The sequence below is a fragment of the Rhinoraja longicauda genome, chromosome 6, assembly GCF_053455715.1.
Source record: "Rhinoraja longicauda isolate Sanriku21f chromosome 6, sRhiLon1.1, whole genome shotgun sequence".
Lineage (NCBI taxonomy): Eukaryota > Metazoa > Chordata > Chondrichthyes > Rajiformes > Arhynchobatidae > Rhinoraja > Rhinoraja longicauda.
The window spans coordinates 67,465,646-67,486,428 of NC_135958.1; the positions used below are offsets into that span (position 1 = coordinate 67,465,646).

At 45.0% G+C, this 20,783-nt stretch overlaps 1 protein-coding gene, 1 long non-coding RNA gene and 1 other non-coding gene across 4 annotated transcripts in view; 1 reads left to right on the plus strand and 2 right to left on the minus strand.

Annotated features, from left to right (window-relative positions):
• The window catches only part of ddx41 (DEAD (Asp-Glu-Ala-Asp) box polypeptide 41), a 33,772-nt gene extending 20,159 nt beyond the window's left edge, over positions 1 to 13,613 (minus strand). Inside the window, exons 1-4 of one of the 2 annotated variants that reach the window (XM_078401859.1) lie at positions 13,497 to 13,613; positions 10,734 to 10,811; positions 7,859 to 8,015; positions 7,313 to 7,387 (exon numbers count right to left, since the gene is read on the minus strand). In XM_078401859.1, coding sequence (XP_078257985.1) covers positions 7,313 to 7,387; positions 7,859 to 8,015; positions 10,734 to 10,811; positions 13,497 to 13,547 — 361 coding nt within the window. In that variant the 5' untranslated portion in view covers positions 13,548 to 13,613. Of the gene's footprint in view, positions 1 to 7,312; positions 7,388 to 7,858; positions 8,016 to 10,733; positions 10,812 to 12,924; positions 13,271 to 13,496 lie in introns of those variants that run through there. The other variant, XM_078401857.1, reaches the window with a different exon arrangement.
• A 2,731-nt stretch (positions 13,614 to 16,344) lies between these two features.
• On the minus strand, positions 16,345 to 16,417 carry trnar-ucg (transfer RNA arginine (anticodon UCG)). The gene has a single exon. It is a non-coding gene; the product is annotated as a tRNA-Arg (tRNA).
• A 2,585-nt stretch (positions 16,418 to 19,002) lies between these two features.
• LOC144594928 (uncharacterized) lies at positions 19,003 to 20,508 on the plus strand. The gene is made up of 2 exons (XR_013547432.1): positions 19,003 to 19,152; positions 20,146 to 20,508. It is a non-coding gene; the product is annotated as an uncharacterized LOC144594928 (long non-coding RNA).
• The last annotated feature ends 275 nt before the right edge of the window (positions 20,509 to 20,783 follow it).

A 20,783-nucleotide genomic window follows, 5' to 3' on the forward strand; every position in this document is an offset into this window, starting at 1 on the left:
TTGGACATGTTAGAGGCAGGAAACATGTTCCCAATGTTGGGGGAGTCCAGAACCAGGGGCCACAGTTTAAGAATAAGGGGTAGGCCATTTAGAACAGAGATGAGAAAAAACTTTTTTAGTCAGAGAGTTGTGAATCTGTGGAATTCTCTGCCTCAGAGGGCAGTGGAGGCCAATTCTTTGAATACATTCAAGAGAGAGCTAGATAGAGCTCTTAAGGATAGCGGAGTCAGGGGGTATGGGGAGAAAGCAGGAACGGGGTACTGATTGAGAATGATCAGCCATGATCACATTGAATGGCAGTGCTGGCTCGAAGGGCCGAATGGCCCACTCCTGCACCTATTGTCTATTGTCTAATGAGCTTACAGGGGAAGCTCTTAGTTTAGTTTCGTATAGAAATACAGTGCAGATACAGGCCCTTTGACCCACCTAGTCTATGCCAACCAGCCTTCCCCACACACTAACACTACCCCACACACACACACACACAAAGGGAAAATTTACAATTTTACCAAGCCAATTAACCTACAAACCTGCACGTCTTTCGAGTGTGGGAGGAAATCGGAGATCCTGGAGAAAACCCACGCAGGTCACGGGGAGAACGTACAAACTCCGTAGATAGCACGTGTAGTCAGGGTCGAACCCAGGTCTCTGGCGCTGTATGACAGCAACTCTACCACTGCACCATCGTACCACCCAAGCACTGAGCAAGCTAGAAATGTTTTGCCTTTTGTTGATTTAATACAACATATAAAAGTTGTAGCCCAGTAACAAAATAAACATTAATATTAATAGGATCACACTCCCTTGGTAACACAAATTTGTCCCGACTCAAAAAGCAATGTATTCAGCAATGGAAAATAAAATCAATAACATCCAGTAGAAGAAATTTAGATAGAGCTCTCGGGGCTCGCGGAATCAAGGGAAATGGGGAGAAGGCAGGCACAGGTTATTGAATGTGAATGATCAGCCATGATCACAATGAATGGCAGTGCTGGCTTGAAGGGCCAAATGGCCTCCTCCTGCACCCATTTTCTATGTTTCTATGTTACTAAACACAAAGGAACATTTAGGGAGTACGGTCACTGTAAACTATGAGAGATGATACACAAGGTCAAAATCATAAATGGAAACAAAGCCGATTATGAGTGGATGTGGATGGTCAGAGGAAAGCAGCGTGGCAAGAATTACTGGGAAAAATGTTGATCCACAGCGAGTGATATTGAAAAAGGAGAGGCCAACAGCAATTAGCGAATAAATCAACAGGAAGGGGCATCACCATGCAGTCACTACCACACAGTGAGTTCCTGTTGATATTTTTCCCAGGTAACCAGGCTCCACATCATGATAAACAGGAGACAATAACATTTATAAACAACAGAGGGTGACAAAAGGGAATCTGATGATCTTGGGTGGACACAGGAATGCCAAAGAAAATAACAAGATAATAGTAAATACCAGGAGTGGCACAGTAGTGCGGCAGTAGAGTTGCTGCCTTACAGCGCCAGAGACTCGGGTTCGATCCTGACTACGGGTGCTGTCTGTAGGAGTTTGTACGTTCTCCCTGTGATCGTGTGGGTTTTCTCCAAGTGCTCCGGTTTCCACCCACACTCCAAAGATGTACATGTTTGTAGGTTAATTGGCTTTGGTAAAAGAAAAAATTGTAAATTCTCCCTAGTGTATAGGATAGTGCTAGTGCACAGGGTGATCGCTGGTCAATGTGGACTCGGTGGGCTGAAAGGCCTGTTTATACGCTGTATCTCTAAAGTCTAACCTATGTAGCAACTGTAGAGGTTTGGCAAAGTGCAAAATTAAAGTCTGTCCAATAAGTCAATCAGTGCCCAAATTCAGCCAGAACACTTAAGGATTATTTTGCAATATGAACTCATCATCAATTTAAACATAACTATCCTGGACATGCAGAAATACTCTACGTACCATCCCAAGATAGAAAAAGTACTGAAACAAGATGGCGTGGCCTGGCATAGTCTAAAGTGGCCTGGGGAAGCAGCAAACTGGAGGACTGGGAGAATATAAAAACTCACTGTAAAAGCTTCTATAGATATGTGGAGGAAAAGATTAGTGAAGACAAATGTAGGTCCCTTACAGTCAGAAACAGGTGAATATATAATGGGAAACAAGGAAATGGCAGATCAGTTAAACAAGTACTTTGGTTCGGTGTTCACTAAGGAAAACACAACCAATCTCCCAGAAATACTAGGGGACTGAGGAACTAGTGGGAGGGAGGAACTAAAGGAAATCAGAAACCAGAACTACAACAATTGTTCATCCCAGTTTGGCAAAAGAATAAATCAGGGAAGGTAGTGCATCCATGGCTAACAAGGGAGATTAGGGATAGTATCAAAACAAAAGATGAAGCGTACAATTTAGCAAGAAAAAGCAGCCTACCTGAGGACTGGGAGAAATTCAGTCCAGCAGAGGAGGACAAAGGGCTTAATTAGGAAAGGGAAAATAGATTATGAAAGAAAACTGGCAGGGAACATAAAAACTGACTGCAAAAGCTTTTATAGATATGTGAAGAGAAAAAGACTAGTTAAAACAAATGTAGGTCCCTTGCAGTCAGAAACAGGTGAATTGATCAAGGGGAACAAGGACATGGCAGACCAATTGAATAACTACTTTGGTTCTGTCTTCACTAAGGAAGACATAAATAATCTGCCGGAAATAGCAGGGGACCGGGGGTCAAATGAGATGGAGGAACTGAGTGAAATCCAGGTTAGTTGGGAAGTGGTGTTAGGTAAATTGAATGGATTAAAGGCCGATAAATCCCCAGGGCCAGATAGGCTGCATCCCAGAGTGCTTAAGGAGGTAGCCCCAGAAATAGTGGATGCATTAGTGATAATTTTTCAAAACTTTTTAGATTCTGGAGTAGTTCCTGAGGATTGGAGGGTAGCTAATGTAACCCCACTTTTCAAAAAGGGAGGGAGAGAGAAAACGGGGAATTACAGACCAGTTAGTCTAACATCGGTAGTGGGGAAAATGCTAGAGTCAGTTATTAAAGATGGGATAGCAGCACATTTGGAAAGTGGTGAAATCATTGGACAAAGTCAGCATGGATTTATGAAAGGTAAATCATGTCAGACGAATCTTATAGAATTTTTCGAGGATGTAACTAGTAGAGTGGATAAGGGAGAACCAGTGGATGTATTATATCTGGACTTCCAGAAGGCTTTCGACAAGGTCCCACATAAGAGATTAGCATGCAAACTTAAAGCACACGGTATTGTGGGTTCAGTATTGATGTGGATAGAGAACTGGCTGGCAGACAGGAAGCAAAGAGTAGGAATAAACGGGTCCTTTTCAGAATGGCAGGCAGTGACTAGTGGGGTACCGCAAGGCTCAGTGCTGGGACCCCAGCTATTTACAATATATATTAATGATTTGGACGAGGGAATTGAATGCAACATCTCCAAGTTTGCGGATGACACGAAGCTGGGGGGCAGTGTTAGCTGTGAGGAGGATGCCAGGAGGCTGCAACGTGACTTGGATAGGTTAGGTGAGTGGGCAAATGCATGGCAGATGCAGTATAATGTGGATAAATGTGAGGTTATCCACTTTGGTGGCAAGAACAGGAAAGCAGACTATTATCTGAATGGTGGCCGATTAGGAAAAGGGGAGATGCAACGAGACCTGGGTGTCATGGTACACCAGTCATTGAAAGTAGGCATGCAGGTGCAGCAGGCAGTGAAGAAAGCGAATGGTATGTTGGCATTCATAGCGAGGGGATTTGAGTATAGGAGCAGGGAGGTTCTGCTGCAGTTGTATAGGGCATTGGTGAGACTACACCTGGAGTATTGCGTACAGTTTTGGTCTCCTAATCTGAGGAAAGACATTCTTGCCATAGAGGGAGTACAGAGAAGGTTCACCAGATTGATTCCTGGGATGGCAGGACTTTCATATGAAGAAAGACTGGATAGACTCGGCTTGTACTCGCTGGAATTTAGAAGATTGAGGGGGGATCTTATAGAAACTTACAAAATTCTTAAGGGGTTGGACAGGCTAGTTGCAGGAAGATTGTTCCCGATGTTGGGGAAGTCCAGAACAAGGGGTCACAGTTTAAGGATAAGGGGAAGTCTTTTAGGACCGAGATGAGAAAGTTTTTTTTCACACAGAGTGGTGAATCTGTGGAATTCTTTGCCACAGAAGGTAGTTGAGGCCAGTTCATTGGCTATATTTAAGAGGGAGTTAGACGTGGCCCTTGTGGCTAAAAGGATCAGGGGGTATGGAGAGAAGGCAGGTACGGGATACTGAGTTGGATGATCAGCCATGATCATATTGAATGGCGGTGCAGGCTCAAAGGGCCGAATGGCCTACTCCTGCACCTATTTTCTATGTTTCTATGAAATCCACATTAGTCATGAAATGGTGTCAGGTAAACTGTTGAGTCTGAAGGCAGATAAATCCCCAGGGCCTGATGGTCTGCATCCCAGAGTACTCAAGGTGGTGGCCCTAGAAGTCATGGACGCATTGGTGATCATTTTCCAAAGCTCTATATACTCTGGATCAGTTCCTGTGGACTGGAGGGTAGCTCATTTAACCCCACTTTTTAAGAAAGAAGGGAGAGAGAAAACAGGGAATTATAGACCAGTTAGCTTGACATCGGTAATGGGGAAGATGCTTGAGTCGATTATTAAAGATGTAATAGTAGCACATTTGGAAAGCAGTGACAGGATTGGTCAAGGTCAGCGTGGATTTATGAAGGGGAAATTATGCTTGGTATTGGGGGCAGGGTATAGACATGGATAGAGAGCTGGTTGGCAGACAGGAAGCAAAGAGTAGGAATTAATGGATCCTTTTCAGAATGGCAGGCAGTGACTAGTGGTTCAGTGACTTGTGACTAGCAAGGCTCAGTGCTGGGACCCCAGTTATTTACAGTATATATAAATGATTTAGAAGGAATGAAATGTAACATCTCCAAGTTTGCAGATGACACAAAGCTGGGAGGCAGGGTGAGCTCCAAGGAGGATGCTATAAGGCTGCAGGGTGACCTGGATAGGTTGGGTGAGTGGGCAGGTGCATGGCAGATGCAGTATAATGTGGATAAATGTGAGGTTATCCACTTTGGTGGCAAGAACAAGAAAGCAGATTATTATCTGAATGGTGTCAGATTAGGAAAAGGGGAGGTGCAACAAGACTTGGGTGTCCTTGTACATCAGTCACTAAATGTAAGCATGCAGATACAACAGGCTGTGAAGAAAGCAAATGGCATGTAGGCCTTCATAGTGAGAGGATTTGAGTACTGTATAGGAGCAAGGAGGTCCTACTGCAGTTGTACAGGGCCCTGGTGAGACCACACCTGGAGGATTGTGTGCAGTTTTGTTCTCCTAATTTGAGGAAGGACATTATTGCTATTGAGGGAGTGCAGCGTAGGTTCACCAGGTTAATTCCAGGGAATGGGTGGACTGACATATGATGAAAGAATGGATCGACTGGGCTTATATTCACTGGAATTTTGACGGATGAGAGGAGGTCTTATAGAAACATATAAAATTCCTAAGGGATTGGACAGGCTACATGCAGGAAAAATGTTCCCAATATTAGGGGAGTCGAGAATCAGGGGTCACAGTGTAAGAACAAGAGGCAGGCCATTTAGGACTGAGATGAGGAAAAACCTTTTCACCCAGAGAGTTGTGAATCTGTGGAATTCTCTGCCACAGAAGGCAGTGGGGGCCAATTCGCTGGATGTTTTCAAGGGAGAGTTAGATATAGCTTTTAGGGCTAACAGAATCAAGGGATATGGGGAGAAAGCAGGACGGGGTACTGTTTTTGGATGATCAGCCGTGATCATAGTGAATGGATCGAAAGGCCGAATGACCTACTCCTGTACCTATTTTCTATGTTTCTAAACCCAACCCAACGCACATAGCGTGTTATTGTCAATCTTGGGCTAGGTAACCAGGATCTACATCATGATTAAGAGTTAAATAATATTTATAAACAAAGGAGGGTGACAAAAGGGAATCTGATGAGTTTAGGAAGGTGACCAGAATTCTGAAGAAAATATTAAAGGTAATGATTCATATAAAGTAGACACTAGAGAAGCCAAAGGGGAGTTAAGATAAGGACAGGAAATGACAAAAGGAGCAGAATAACATTAAGGGAAAACAAACTGAAATGAGGATAATGGAGATAATTTGCCTCCTTTTTTCAATACGGAGACAACATGATAATAGCAAGAGGAAGTGCAAGGGTGTAGAGACTGGGCAGTTCAAATAGATTGAGGGCAGTTCAAATAGATTGAGGGAAGCAGAAAAGCTCTGAAGATAGGATGGAACTAAAAGGCTAAAGAATGCTGTGGCATTTGCGAGAAAGGGCATGGTGGGATTAATGAAGTACAGGCAGGCTGCCAACGACTTACTTACCAAAGAGCAAGGTAACAAATTGGCATGAAGAAATGGGAGGAGACGGAGGTGGAAATTAATTAATCAAAGTTGGGAATGGAGTCAAGGATAGGAATATGGAGCAGAGATGTGATTCAGGATTTGCGAGACTGGAGGACAGAACATTAATCCTTATCTCTCTAAATCTTTCCTGGCAATTCACCTGTCCAAATGTTTTTTAAATGCTTTAACTGTATCTATCCAGTTCGTTCCATATAACCACCACCCTCAGTGTGCAATAACTTGCTCCTTAGGTCCTCTTTAAATATTTCTCCTCTCACCTTAAACCAATGCCCTCTTGTTTTGGACTTCCCTTTCAGACTCCCCTACCCTGGGGAAAAAAGTGTGACCGTCCATCTTATTGATATCTCACTTGATTTTATAAACCTCATTAGGGTTATCCCACAGCCTCTTTGCGCCAGGGGAAAGTATTCCCAGCATGTCCGGTTTATCCTCATAACTCAAGCCCTCCAGTTCTAACAACATCGTGAATCTTTTCTGCATCCTCTCTAGCTTAATCAGATTCTTCCTATAGTATGCTGACCAGAAGTGAACACAATTACCCAGGTGCTGTCTCACCAAGGTTTTGTACTGCTGTCACAGGTCCCCCAACTCTTGTACTCAAAGCCCCATATGATGAAGGCATATGCCATATGCCTTCTTTACCACCCTGTCTACCTGCTTCACCACTTTCAGAAAATCATGTACGTGTACCCCTAGGTCTCTCTGTTTCTACAATGCTCTCCAAGGCCCTGTCATTCGCAGCATATGTCCTGCCTTGGTTTAACCTAATAAAATGTGCCATGTTGCACTTGTCTGAGTTAAGTTCCATCTGTCATTCCTTGGCCCACTTTCCCTATTGATCTAGACGCTGTTGTCAGTGTTACACCCGCTGCTTCAATAGTTAAACCTACCTCTGCCTTCAGCAACACTTTCCAGAATTTTCTCCTCTTCTTTCAGTCGTTTTTCTTTCGCAGATTCTTTGCGTGCTGTAAAATACAATCCAGTTTCAACCACTTTCAATGTTCACATTCAAAGTGCAAGCATCATGAACATTATGTTTTACTGAACAGATCTGACTCCATCCATCCCCAACCAGTGTCGTAGCATCAGGTGGCCAACCCACATCCCAATGGGTGTTCTGGTTTACCACAGCATGTTCACTCCTTCAAGAGCTGGCTCATTCCCTCGGTTTTGTTTCAAACTACCCGAAGTCCCATCACCTTTCCAAACCTCCCGTCCCACCTCAACTTTCCGACATCCTTGCATTTCATCTCCCCCATATCCCACCACAGATTTCCAAATATTGTACATTGGTCTGACTACCCCGACCGAGTCCCAGCCTAAGTTTCTAACTAAGAAACTTTTGCTGAAAGAATTGGTAGAAAGGCTGTCCCCCCCCAACTGAGCTCAGACACCAGGCCCATCTCACAAATCCTTGCTGAACAGAAGTGCTGCACCTTCTGCCTTTTCCTTCAACTGCTGGTGTTGGTCCAGCAGACTGATGTTGGACCGTGGTCCCAGTGGACCATCGCCATCCTCCTTTCTACGGTCACTGTCGCTGTCCTGATCATCGTCCACGCCACCTTTCCTCCTCATCCGCGCCAGCTTCTCCATCTGCATGCACACACGCAAGAGAAATCATTCGCCAGGTGGCAGAGAAGGGGCAAAACCAGAAAGTCACCTCAATGCTGCAAAATTCTCAGCAGGTCAGGCAGTTTTGGTGGGGAGAGAGGAAAGACGTTTGTGTTCCACGTTGATGATACTTTAGGGCCAATAAGCTATTTCAAAAGTTCATAAGTTCTAGGAGCAGAATTAGGACATTCAGCCTATCAAGTCTACTCCACCATGCAATCATTAGAGAAAGGCCCTTTAACTCGTCCATGCCAACTAAAATGTCCATCCATGCCAGTCCCATTTGCCTGCTTTTGACCTGTATCTCTATAAATCTCTCCTATCTATGTACTTGTCCAATGTCTTTTTAATATTGTTATTATAACTGCCTCTACATCTGCCAGCTTGTTCCCTATACCCACCACCCTCTGTGTGAAAATGTTACCCCTAAAGTTCCTTTCAAGACTTTCCTCTCTCACCTTAAACCTACGTCCTCTAGTTCTTGAATTCCCAACTCTGGGGAAAGGACTGTACCCTCATGATTTTATATATCTCTCTGTAAGATCTTTCCTCAATCTCCTACGCTACAAGAAATAAAGCCCCAACCTGCCCAACTCTCTGTATAGCTCAGGCCCTGGGATCCTGGCAAACATCCTTACGTTTTTTCTCCACTCTTTCCTGCATGACGGCATCTTTCCTATAGCAGGCTGCCAGAAACTGAACACAATTAATTCTTGAATCCAAGAATATGTTAGGGATCTAAATAATATTATTGAGATTGCAAAGCCCAGCATTTCATCCATTCCAGCCCGCCACCCTTTTCTCTAGGATCTTTAGCAAAGCACATTGATCCATTTGCTACCTTGAATACTATGGTCAAGGAAACAGCAAGAAAATGGAATGCTAAATGTTTGCAGGTCTATTGAGCCCCTTGCAATCTAGTTTTATATACATTTAGCAACAGGGGGTCTATGAAGAAGGAATTAACTGCCTTACAATTTTGATAGTTTATTTTTCAAGAGGTGATCAAGAGAACTGATGAGGGCAAGGCGATAGAAGATGCATGCAGGGACTTTCGCTGGCCTTTGAAAAGGTCCTGTATGGTAGGCTGGTCTGGAAGGTTAGAACATATGGGATCTAATACATGAATGAGCCAATTGGATACAAAATTGGCTTGATGGCATGAGGCAGAGGGTAGTAGTGGAGGGTAGTTTTACCAGATGAGGTTGTGACCAGTGGTGCACCATGGGGATCTGTGCTGGGTCCAATGCTGTTTTCATATATACAGCATTGATTATTTGGATAAGATGTAGTGTGACAGCAGGACATAGACTAACTAGGAAGGTAACCAAGAGAATGCCAGATGTAATCTACACGTACAACTGTGAAATGTTGAATTTTGGGAGTTTCAATCTGGGTGGGGCTTATACCATGAACAGCAGGGACCTGCGATTGTTGGCAAACAGAGAAACCTTGGGGTACAAGAACACAGTTGTTTGAAAACTGAAACAAAGGTAGACAGGTAGACATAAAATGCTGGAGTAATTCAGCGGGTCAGGCAGCATCTCGGGAGAGAAGGAATGGGTGACGTTTCGAGTCGAGACCCTTCTTCAGACTGACCCGAAACGTCAGCCATTCCTTCTCTCCCGAGATGCTCGCTGACCCGCTGAGTTACTCCTGAGACTGACCCGCTGAGTTACTCCAGCATTTTGTGTCTACCTTCGATTTTAATCCAGCAACTGCAGTTTTTTTCCAACACAGGTAGATAGGGTGAAGATGGCATGAGGCCATCTCTCCAGCGCTCCCTGTTGTAAATGTACAGAATTGCAGGAGGGGCCACCCAGTTACTTTTCTCTACATTCCAATTGACAGAACGCAATATCTCTCCACTTATTTCCTAGTGTGGGAATCTAAACATTCACACAAATCCTCTCTACTGCTGCATTTGAGAATGACAGAACTTGTTCTCTCAGCCATTAGCTCTGCCTAAAGTTCCTGGAGGAACTGGATGCAATACCTCAAGCCCTCGCTTTGATGCAGTTTCCCTGAATGACAGGAAGCATTCTCGCAGGTGGACCGACAGAATGTAAAACCTCAAGCACTCTCTCTCGCCCTCTGCCAATTTCTCATTGATATAGAAGGCAATATCTGAAGCACTGCTCTGATTTCATAATGAAAGAATACACTCTCCATCTCTCCTTTACCTATATAAATTGTCTTCTCTCCAGCAATTTCTCTCTCATTCTATGCACAATTTCACCATGACATGCAATGAGCTTAAGCATGACCCTTTAAGTAATATTTCTATTGAAAGATCTTAGGCTGACAATGCAATCTCTCAAACATACACTTTATCTTTCCTCTGAGAAAACTAGCTTCTCCGGATATACTTGCTTATCGACTGTCTGTCCCAGAGACATATCTTTCAAGCAGACGCTTACTGTTGGTGGTATCTAAGTGAAGCCATATTTGCTGTTGGCACAGCTACATGGGACAAAGGGTAGTGGAGGGTTGAGGTCGTGAACAATGTTAGAATAAACTGAAATAAACTGTAACTTGGCCAGGATGTGCAAATAAATAGATCACAGAATGCCAGTCACTGAAAGGACTGGAGACAATAATTATCAAAGCAACGGGAATGATACGGAAACAGTTGCCAAGAGCAGAGCGAAATCAAACATTATCGATTTCCAAACATATTGAAGAGTGGAAGTCACTTACCATCTGTTGCTTTCTCTGTTTAACGGGAACATATGGAACATATTCGTCAACTTCATCCTGTTCTTCAGATCGTGCACGCTGAAATACAGTTAAATCACTGAAAATATACAGTGGTCCTGTTGTAGGGTGACAATGCATCTCCTCATACCTCGACTCAATCGTGCTCTCACATCTGCCACATCCAGTCCCTTCATACCTTGGACATCTTGCATCCAATATTTTTTAACAACTTTCAATCCCCTGGCCTCCACCATCTCAGGAAGGCCTTACAGAAACATAAAAAAATAGAAAATAGGTGCAGGAGTAGGCCATTCGGCCCTTCGAGCCTGCACCGCCATTCAATATGATCATGGCTGATCATCCAGCTCAGTAGCCTGTACCTGCCTTCTCTCCATACCCCCTGATCCCTTTAGCAAAAAGGGCCACATCTAACTCCCTCTTAAATATAGCCAATGAACTGGCCTCAACTACCTTCTGTGGCAGAGAATTCCACAGACTCACCACTCTCTGTGTGAAGAAATGTTTTCTCATCTCGGTCCTAAAAGACTTCCCCCTTATCCTTAAGCTGTGACCCCTGGTTCTGTACTCCCCCAACATCGGGAACAATCTTCCCGCATCTAGCCTCTCCAACCCCTTAAGAATTTTATATGTTTCTACAAGATCCCCCCTCAGTCTTCTAAATTCCAGCGAGTACAAGCCCAGTCTATCCAGTCTTTCCTCATATCAAAGTCCCGCCATCCCAGGGATCAATCTGGTGAACCTTCTCTGTACTCCCTCTAAGGCAAGAACGTCTTTCCTCAGGTTAGGAGACCAAAACTGTACGCAATACTCCAGGTGTGGTCTCACCAAGGCCCTGTACAACTGCAGCAGAACCTCCCTGCTCCGAAACTCAAATCCTCTTGCTATGAATGCCAACATACCATTCGCTTTTTTCACTGCCTGCTGCACCTGCATGCTTGCTTTCAATGACTGGTGCACCATGACACCCAGGTCACATTGCATCTCCCCTTCTCCCAATCGGTCACCATTCATGTAATACTCTGCTTTCCTGTTCTTGCCGCCAAAGTGGATAACCTCACATTTATCCACATTATATTGCATCTGCCATGCATTTGCCCACTCGCCTAATCTATCCAAGTCACTCTGCAGCCTCCTAGCATCCTCCTCGCAGCTAACACTGCCACCCAGCTTCGTGTCATCCGCAAACTTAGAGATGTTGCATTCAATTCCCTCGTCCAAATCATTAATATACACTGTAAATAACTGGGGTCCCAGCACTGAGCCTTGCGGTACCCCACTAGTCACTGCCTGCCATTCCGAAAAGGACCCGTTTATTCCTACTCTTTGCTTCCTGTCCGCCAACCAAGTTTCTATCCACCTCAACACTGAACCCTCAATACCGTGTGTTTTAAGTTTGTACACCAATCTCCTATGTGGGACCTTGTCGAAGCCCTTCTGAAAGTCCAGATATAACACATCGACTGGTTCTCCCTTATCCACTCTACTAGTTACATCCTCGAAAAATTCTATAAGATTCGTCAGACATGAATTGCCTTTTGTAAATCCATGCTGACTTTGTCCGATGATTTCACCACTTTCCAAATGTGATGCTATCACATCTTTAATAACTGATTCTAGCATTTTCCCCCACTACCGATGTTAGGCTAACTGGTCTATAATTCCCCGTTTTCTCTCTCCCTCCCTTTTTAAAAAGTGGGGTTACATTAGCTACCCTCCAGTCCTCAGGAACTACTCCAGAATCTAAAGAGTTTTGAAAAATTATCACTAATGCATCCACTATTTCTGAGGCTACTTCCTTAAGCACTCTGGGATGCAGCCTATCTGGCCCTGGGGATTTATCTGCCTTTAATCCATTTAATTTATCTAACACCACTTCCCGACTAACCTGGATTTCCCCTCAGTTCCTCCATCTCATTAGACCCCCAGTCCCCCGCTATTTCCGGCAGACGGTTTATGTCTTCCTTAGTGAAGACAGAACCAAAGTATATGTTCAATTGGTCTGCTATCCCCTTGTTCCCTATGATCAATTCACCTGTTTCCGACTGCAAGGGACCTACATTTCCGACTGCAAGGCACCTACATTTATAGGGAAATGTTCCCTGCAAGAACATAGACCCAACCTGTTCCCCTCTACTAACATTCTTCTCTGCCTCACAGAACTTGCTCTTACCTTGAGCATCCTTCCTTGGTTTGGCAGGCCATAAGACACGAGTACAATATTCCAGAGACACGCAAGGTTAACCAGAACTCTGTAGCTCAGCAGCAGCATCGCTCTGGGGCTAGTCTGAAGAAGGGTCCCAACTCGAAATGTCATCCACCCTTTTCCTCCAGAGATACTGCCTGACCCGCTGAATTGCTCCAGCACCGTGTGTCTATCTTCGCTCTGAGACAAGGGCACGCTCATCATGGAAAAGGAAGGAACTGCAGAGATGCTCGTTTACACCGAAGATAGACACAAAATGCTGGAGTAACAGACAGCATCTCTGGAGAGAAGGGAAGGGTGACGTTTCGGGTCGAGACCCTTCTTCAGACTGAGACTTTCTCTCAGGGGATGCTGCCTGTGCCGCTGTTACTCCAGCGTTTTGTGTCTGCCATCATGTGACTGCCGGCCAGTCTCTGACTCTGGCGGGGACCCCGCTGCCAGTTGTGCTCCTCACAGAGGCCGCCGTAGGTTCGGTGCCGCCGGACGCCTGGCGTCGTCTCCCCGATTTTGTCCTGCCCCGGGCATCGCTCGGTTCTTACCTTCTCGGCGGGGCCGCCAGCCTGCTCTGCGGTCAAAGTATTTGGATCCATCGCTGGTACCCAGCTCGCGACCACAACACAACACCACACTTCCGGTCCGTCCGCTAATTCCTCCGAACCGTTCCGTCAGTTTGTCTGTCCCCCACCCCGGCCGCTACCGGTACAAACGATGGGGTGAAAGATGCGGATGCTGAAACTGAAGGACACTGCCACTGGCGTAGTCACCTTGGCGCCAAGATCATCTGAGTCAACTGGGGACCATGCCTGCAGATTGATTGCAGGTCTTTCACACAGAATCTACCTTTGCTTTGGTTTCACAAGAAACTACAGATGTTGGAATCATAAATTCATGCGGGGCTCGCATTCCTTATAAAATCATGCTGTGATCCTTGCCTCCTGTACCTCGGAGATATGGACACGTTACAGCAGATCTTAAGTACTGGAGACATATCATCTATTCCATCTCTATAAAATTCAAATTCATTGGCAGGATAAGGATCAGAGTCCTTTCCCAGGCCGATATCCCCATTGAGGAACCGATTAGACTCAGTCAGCTGTGGTGGGAAATCTCCATCATCCCCCATGTCGGTAACCAGTCTCCCGATGTAGGGTCTCGGCCTTTTGCTCCATCATGGAAAGAGATTTCCAGAAGAGTAGTGAATTGGTATTGATTTATTATTATCACGTGCACTTAGGTACAGTGAAAATATTTGCCTGCTACCCTGGTAAATCATACCACACATGAGGCCAACAGGTCATACAAAGGGGAAAAGAAACAGAATGTAGTGTTACAGCTGCAGAGAAGTGCAGATTCAGAAAAACTGCAAGGGCGATAACAAGGTAGATTGGAAGAGCAGAAATACATCCCTAGCATAGGAGTGATCAGTTCAAGTTCCAGATATCATATCATATCATATCATATATATACAGCCGGAAACAGGTCTTTTCGGCCCACCAAGTCCGTGCCGCCCAGCGATCCCCGTACATTAACACTATCCTACACCCACTAGGGGCAATTTTTACATTTACCCAGCCAATTAACCTACATAACAGTGGGATAGAGCTTTTCTTCGATCTGCCGCTACATTCTTTCAAGCTTTGTGTATTATACCTAACAGGAGAGGGAAGAGGGAGGAATGACCGGATGTGAGAAGTCCCAAGGCAATATGAAGTGTAGATGGGGTTGATGGGTGGCAGGCTGGTTTGTATGATGGACTGGGCTATGTCACAACTCTGCAATTTCCTGTGGTCTTGGATAGAGCAGTTGCCATATCAAGCTGTGATGCATCCGGATAGGATGCCTTCGACGTTGCTCTGTATAAATTGGTAAAAATCATTGGTGTCATGCTGAATTTCCTTAGCCTTATGAAGAAGTAGAGGCATTGGTGTGCTTTCTTTGCCATAGCATCAACGTGGTTAGAACAGGACAAATTGTTGGTGATGAATACAACCAGGAACTTGAAACTTTCAACCATCCCCACTTCAGTTCTGTTGCTATAGACTGGGGCATGTAGTCAACCCGCTTCCTGAAGTTGTCCAGCTCACCAGTTCTGCTGACATTTAGGGAGAGATAACTGTCTTCTAGGAAGACACTGAGAGGCTACAGTCTGTACCGAAAACACATTTGATGCTGTGGGTAGCACTGGAGCTCTGAGTCAAAGATTACACATTTGAGTCGCACTCTGTTCAGTTAGATAGACTTGAACTGAAAGTGACTCTTTATATTTACCCAAGAAAAATGTTTAACATTCTGCAACTCCACCTGAGAAAGCACAGGCATATTCTTCGTGGCCTACCCAAAGTTAGTTCTCAATCTTCGGCAGGCTCTTGGGGTTGAGGGTGACTTGCTTCCACTCCAGTTCAGTGAACGCTGAGGTGGAGATGAGGTGGGATCTACAGACTCTGGCACAGTTGGGGTGCCTGGGAGGTGGTACATTCCTGCCATTAATCCATAGTTGTGAGATTTGGAGTTCTCTTTCTACAATTAAACCACATTATGCTGTGGTTAACATATTGCTGGTTGACCCATCTTTTGAAATTATTTCTCCTATTTCCTACGTTATACCAGTGACTACTTCCAAAAGCACCTTAGTCGGAAAGGTGCATAGGGTCGCCCTGAGATTGTGGAAGGGGCTATAAGAATGACTGTGTGATACAAGGGACCAAAGTAGGTGATCCTATGGGGAAACGGTTGTTATTTTCTCGGCAAGGACCTGAAACCATAAGTGCTGTTATGATAGGGTAGCAGCCCCTGTAATTATCCGATGGGGAAACCGAGCAGGGAAATTACCAGTGGGCTAACTGGGATGTTATTAGCCGGTGGGGTAACTTTAGAGATACTGGACATGTAATCAGCCGCCTAGATGGGCGGTTTGCTGGCGACTGGCTGAAGACTCAGCGAGGTGCGCTAAGTGGTGACACGATAAACACCAACCCAGCTCCCCAACCTCAGCCAACCATCGGAGCTCTCCCACAAGCTGCGACCTTGGTCCAGCTCAGGCTCCCGACCGCCAGGTTCTTAGAAGGGGGTGGATGAGACTCAAGTCCCGAGCTTCACTCCCCCCAATCCACTCCCATACAGACACTACTCATCTGCTGGAGTTTACCCCAATCCCGGGACTAACAGATGGAGCTCCGAGCTGACAGCTCCGGGGAGGTGAGGGGAGGGAGCGCACCGGAGTGGCTCAGCTTGTGATTATCCAGCTATTCCTGATACACATTTTAAATACAATTAAATAAATCAGTTTTAATCGCCGGGGGTTGTGAATCGTGAAACGCTACTGCTCTTTTGCATAAATGCACGACTAATTCAACATTTAAAAAAGTTACATGTCTCTGACACAAAAGACGACCACGAAGGGACTCGAACCCTCAATCTTCCGATCCGAAGTCGGACGCCTTATCCATTAGGCCACGCGGTCGATGCATCTGCTGCACTACGCTGCACATCGGCAGTGGTGATGGGAGACAGTGTCGTGTTGCCTAATTGTGGATTTCCTGGTTCCAGCTCGTTCTCTCTGCTCCTCCTCCCCGCCTCTGCTCCCTGCGCCGGCTCGTCTCAGATTGAACGCCGAGGAATTGAGCAGCGACGGAGGTTTGGACACAGGCATCGGACACAAGTTTGCCAGAGACGGGGAGACGATAGTGACATACCAGTCTGTTGTGCACCCGTTGGAATGTATCCATCCTTTCTATGGATCAATTCCATTCAGCCCTTTCCCACTCTAGTTCACTAAAATCAAATAACTGCAGATGCTGGAAATTTGAAATAAATAAGAACAGAAAATGCTGAAAGCACTCAGCTGGTCAGCCAGCTTCTGTGAAAAGAGAGATGGTTAACGTTCTAGCACCCTTCGTTAGAACAGGTGAAGAGAGAAAAACAGTCTGCAATGAAGTTGTTTATTGTTATATGTACAAGTACGGTGAGGTACAGTTAGAAGGGTCTCGACCCGAAACGTCATCCATTCCTTCGCTTCAGAGATGCTACCTGTCCCGCTGAGTTACACCAGCTTTTTGTGTCTATCTTCGGTTTAAACCAGCGGTTCCTTCTTACACATAATTAAACGCTTGCTTGTTACAGTATCACAGGCATCACATATACTGTGGTTCACAATTATACACAAATTATACAAGATGGTGAAAAGAAAAAGACTGCAAAATGAAACATTAGTTAAAAAAACACATAATAGAAACAAAATACAAAGTGCTAGAGGAACTCAGAGGGCCAGGCAGCATTTATGGAAGGAATGGGCAGACAATATTTCAAGTCGGGGCCCTTCTTCAGACTGTACATTGGGATCGTGTACCAGGCCATGATGCAACTAATCAGGATACATTTTACAGTATATCTGTTGTGTATTCCATGATGACATGCAAAATTGAACTTCTAACAAAGTAGAGATGCTGGCATGGCTTTTTTCATGATTACGTCTATGTACAGGTCCAGGACAGGTCATCCGAGATGTTAACACCCAGGAGTTTGAAGTTGCTAACTCTCTTTAGCATCGACCTACCAATGGAAACTAATCTGTTTTCTCTCATTCCAAATTCTGACAGGGTCTCTGGCCTGTAACGTTGGTTCCTCTATAGATGACCTCTGCTGAAATGGACAGAAAGAGTGGTATCATTAATGTACCAATCCCAACAGCTAAAAAAACCTTCTGGCAAGAAGGTGCATCCCTGAGGTCAGATGGGTGTAGCAATGACACTGAGCAGTGTCACTAATCAGCTAATAGGGCAACCTGTCTGACAGTCGCTTCAATAATCGGTCGGGCCTAACATCACCTATTTGTGTTCTCCAGAGATGCTGCCTGACCCACTGAGTTACTCCAGCACTGTCTGGTTTCATAGCTAAAAATGCTCAATTTTTGTAGTTGTTGCACTATTGTAGTTATTTTTCTGCATTTTATTCCATGTCATGTGTTCTTGGTGATGGACATTGAAGTTCCCACAGAGGCTACATTCTGTGCCCTGGCTACTCTCAGAGCTTCTTCTGAATGTTGCTCGGATTGGAGATGCACATCTTCATCAGCCGAGGGAAGATGGTGGGTTAAGTTTAGGTTTATTATTGTCACCTGTACCAAGGTACAGTGAAAAGCTTTGCTTTGCATGCTACTCAATCAGCTCAGACACTATACAATCAAGTCAAACTCAAGTATAATAGATAGAGCAAGGTGCAAGGTACAGAGTGCAAAATATAGTTCTCAGCATTCAGTTCCATAGGCAAAGTCCAATATCCCCAATGGGGAGGGGGTGAATCAAACAGTACCCTAGCTGATGGAAAGACTGTTCAGAAGTTTAATAACAGAGGGAATAAATTGTTCCTGAGACTGGCGGTGCAGGCATTCAAGCTTCTGAACCTTCTGCCGGACGAGAGAAGGGAGAAGAAGGATTGACCAGTGTGGGACGTCTTTGATTATGATGGCAGCTATTCTGAGGCTGCATGAAGTGTAGATGGAGTCAATGGTGAAAAACCTGCTCTGTGCAATGGACTGGGCTACATCTACAACTCTTTGCAATTTCTTGTGGAATTGAGCAGAGCAGTGGGTTTTCTTTATCGCACAAAAGTACACTGCACATGCTAACATATAGATAAGCATAAAAATGATGAGATACACACATCATACTCAAAGGTATAATTACAATTTTATACTACCATCTGGTTAGATATTGTGCATTATTCTATTTACTCAATGTCCTTCACTGCCCATCAGTGAGTTCTTGTCTTCCAGTTGAAAGGTTAACCCTAATTTTAATGGTAGGTACTCACAGAAGTATTTATGATTGTATGTGTTATTGCATTTTTATTGCTTATTTTTATTGGTCTTATTGTTGAACTGCGGGTAATTTTTCATTTCACTGCACATTTATGTGTATGTGACAAATAAATTGACTATTGACTATTGACTATTGACTGCCTTGCAGCCATGCCCGGTTTAGAAGCTTGCTCCGGGTTTTGAAGATTCCGCTCCTTGTAATCTTGTATCCCGACCACCTCATGATCCACTCCGGGTGTTCGATATGGTTCCGTGCTGCACATGCGCAGAGCGTAGAGACGGAAGAGCGCGGCCGCCATGAAGCCATTTCGTGGGCGCTGGGCGAAGCCGCTGCTGTTCGGGATGATGGCGGTGGGGCTGGCGGGCGGTTTCTTCTACAGGTGAGGGGGCGTCGGTCGGTCGGTCCCTCCAGTGTGCGGAGCCCCGAGTGGAGGAGATTAGAACTGGAGAATGAGGAGGAGGCCGTTCGGCCCCCTTGGGATGCTCTCCCTCGGTGATGGGGTCGACGACCCGATCACTGACCGTCTTTCCATCACCTCCCCTTCCCATGCTCTCCCCTCTCCTCCCCGTGGAACACCTGCCCTCTCCCGGGGTCCCTCTCACCCTGATTCCGGATCCCTAGGCACCAGAAACTCCCTGCCTGCAGCCAGCCTGAAGTGTCCTGCAAGAAAGGTTGGGGAGGAGGTCAAATCTTCTCCCTTACTGCAAAGTGTTATTTGTTTCACCTGAGTATTGCCTTCACGCTACTTGTGCGCAGGCCCTTTAGAATGGTGGCGTTTACCAACCCCTCGCCGTTTAATATTATTAAATATCTCTATCTCATCACACTATTACTGTTGGCTCCTGAAGATACTGATCTAGAAATCCATCCTTTATGCATTCCAAGAATTTATCATCTATCTTGTTAGTATGAATTGGATTTGTAGATCGAAAGCCCCCATGATTACTGCATTAATCTTTGCTATCATGTCGGATTTATTTTTTTATACCGTGTCGTTTATAAAAATCTAGTGTTTGGAGGCCAATTATAAAATCTCGTTTGTTCTGTCCCCAGTTCTTCCAACCACATTCTACACTATAACCTGCCAATCGAAGATCGTGTCTAACATATATTGACCTTAACCCTCAACAATGCTGTCCCACCTCTATCCATTCTGCCTAACCCTTCCTGCAAGTCCTGGTGAGGAGGAGCTAATGCACTAGCAGCTGGAAACATATTTTGACGTTTCTTAAGGGTTGACCCAATATGTTCCCCGGGTGTTCTGTCCCCTGGGGTCCAAATCCACATCTTTAGGGTCCAGACACCCTGGGCTCACCAGCAGCCCTGGGTGATCACTGGCCCAGGCTTTAGCAGTATTTTCTGTTTTGAACAGGCAACGTTTTTTCCAAGATATTGAAGAGATCCGAGCTAGAGAGCAACAGAAATACAGTGAGAAGTTGCAGTTGGTTTTGGAACGAAGGGAGAGGCAGCTGCTGGATATAGACCAGAAGAAATCATCCCGGTGAGCTTGGCAACGAGCTGAACATTGCCAGTATATGGTGGCTATAAATCCTACTTCAGGGAACGAACTACAACCAGGCACCATGTGCAGTCTGGCATCTGGACAATTAGACTACAAACGGGAGCAATGGTCCAAAATGCAGATCGTGAAGTGCGCCTTAAAGGATTACACTAAATTACCTATGTGTTTCTATATTGCACACAATGTGTTGTAATAAATCAGTTCTGAATATTATGTTAACATAGGAGCTTGGTTTGTTTCATTCAACACACAGAACATCTCCATTTATGCTCACACAATACAGAGGCTTCATCATCACCTGGTTGTAAGACTACTTTGATTTGCACTGCAAATATTAAACCAGGAGATCCCAGATCATGTTCCTTGTTCTTTGCCTAATCACGGGCAATCTTGAGGAAAGAGAAAGGACAGATAATGGAGCCAAGTTCAGCAATGTAACATGTAGCAATGCAGCAATGATCAATCCAAAGATAAGCACAATTTGATAA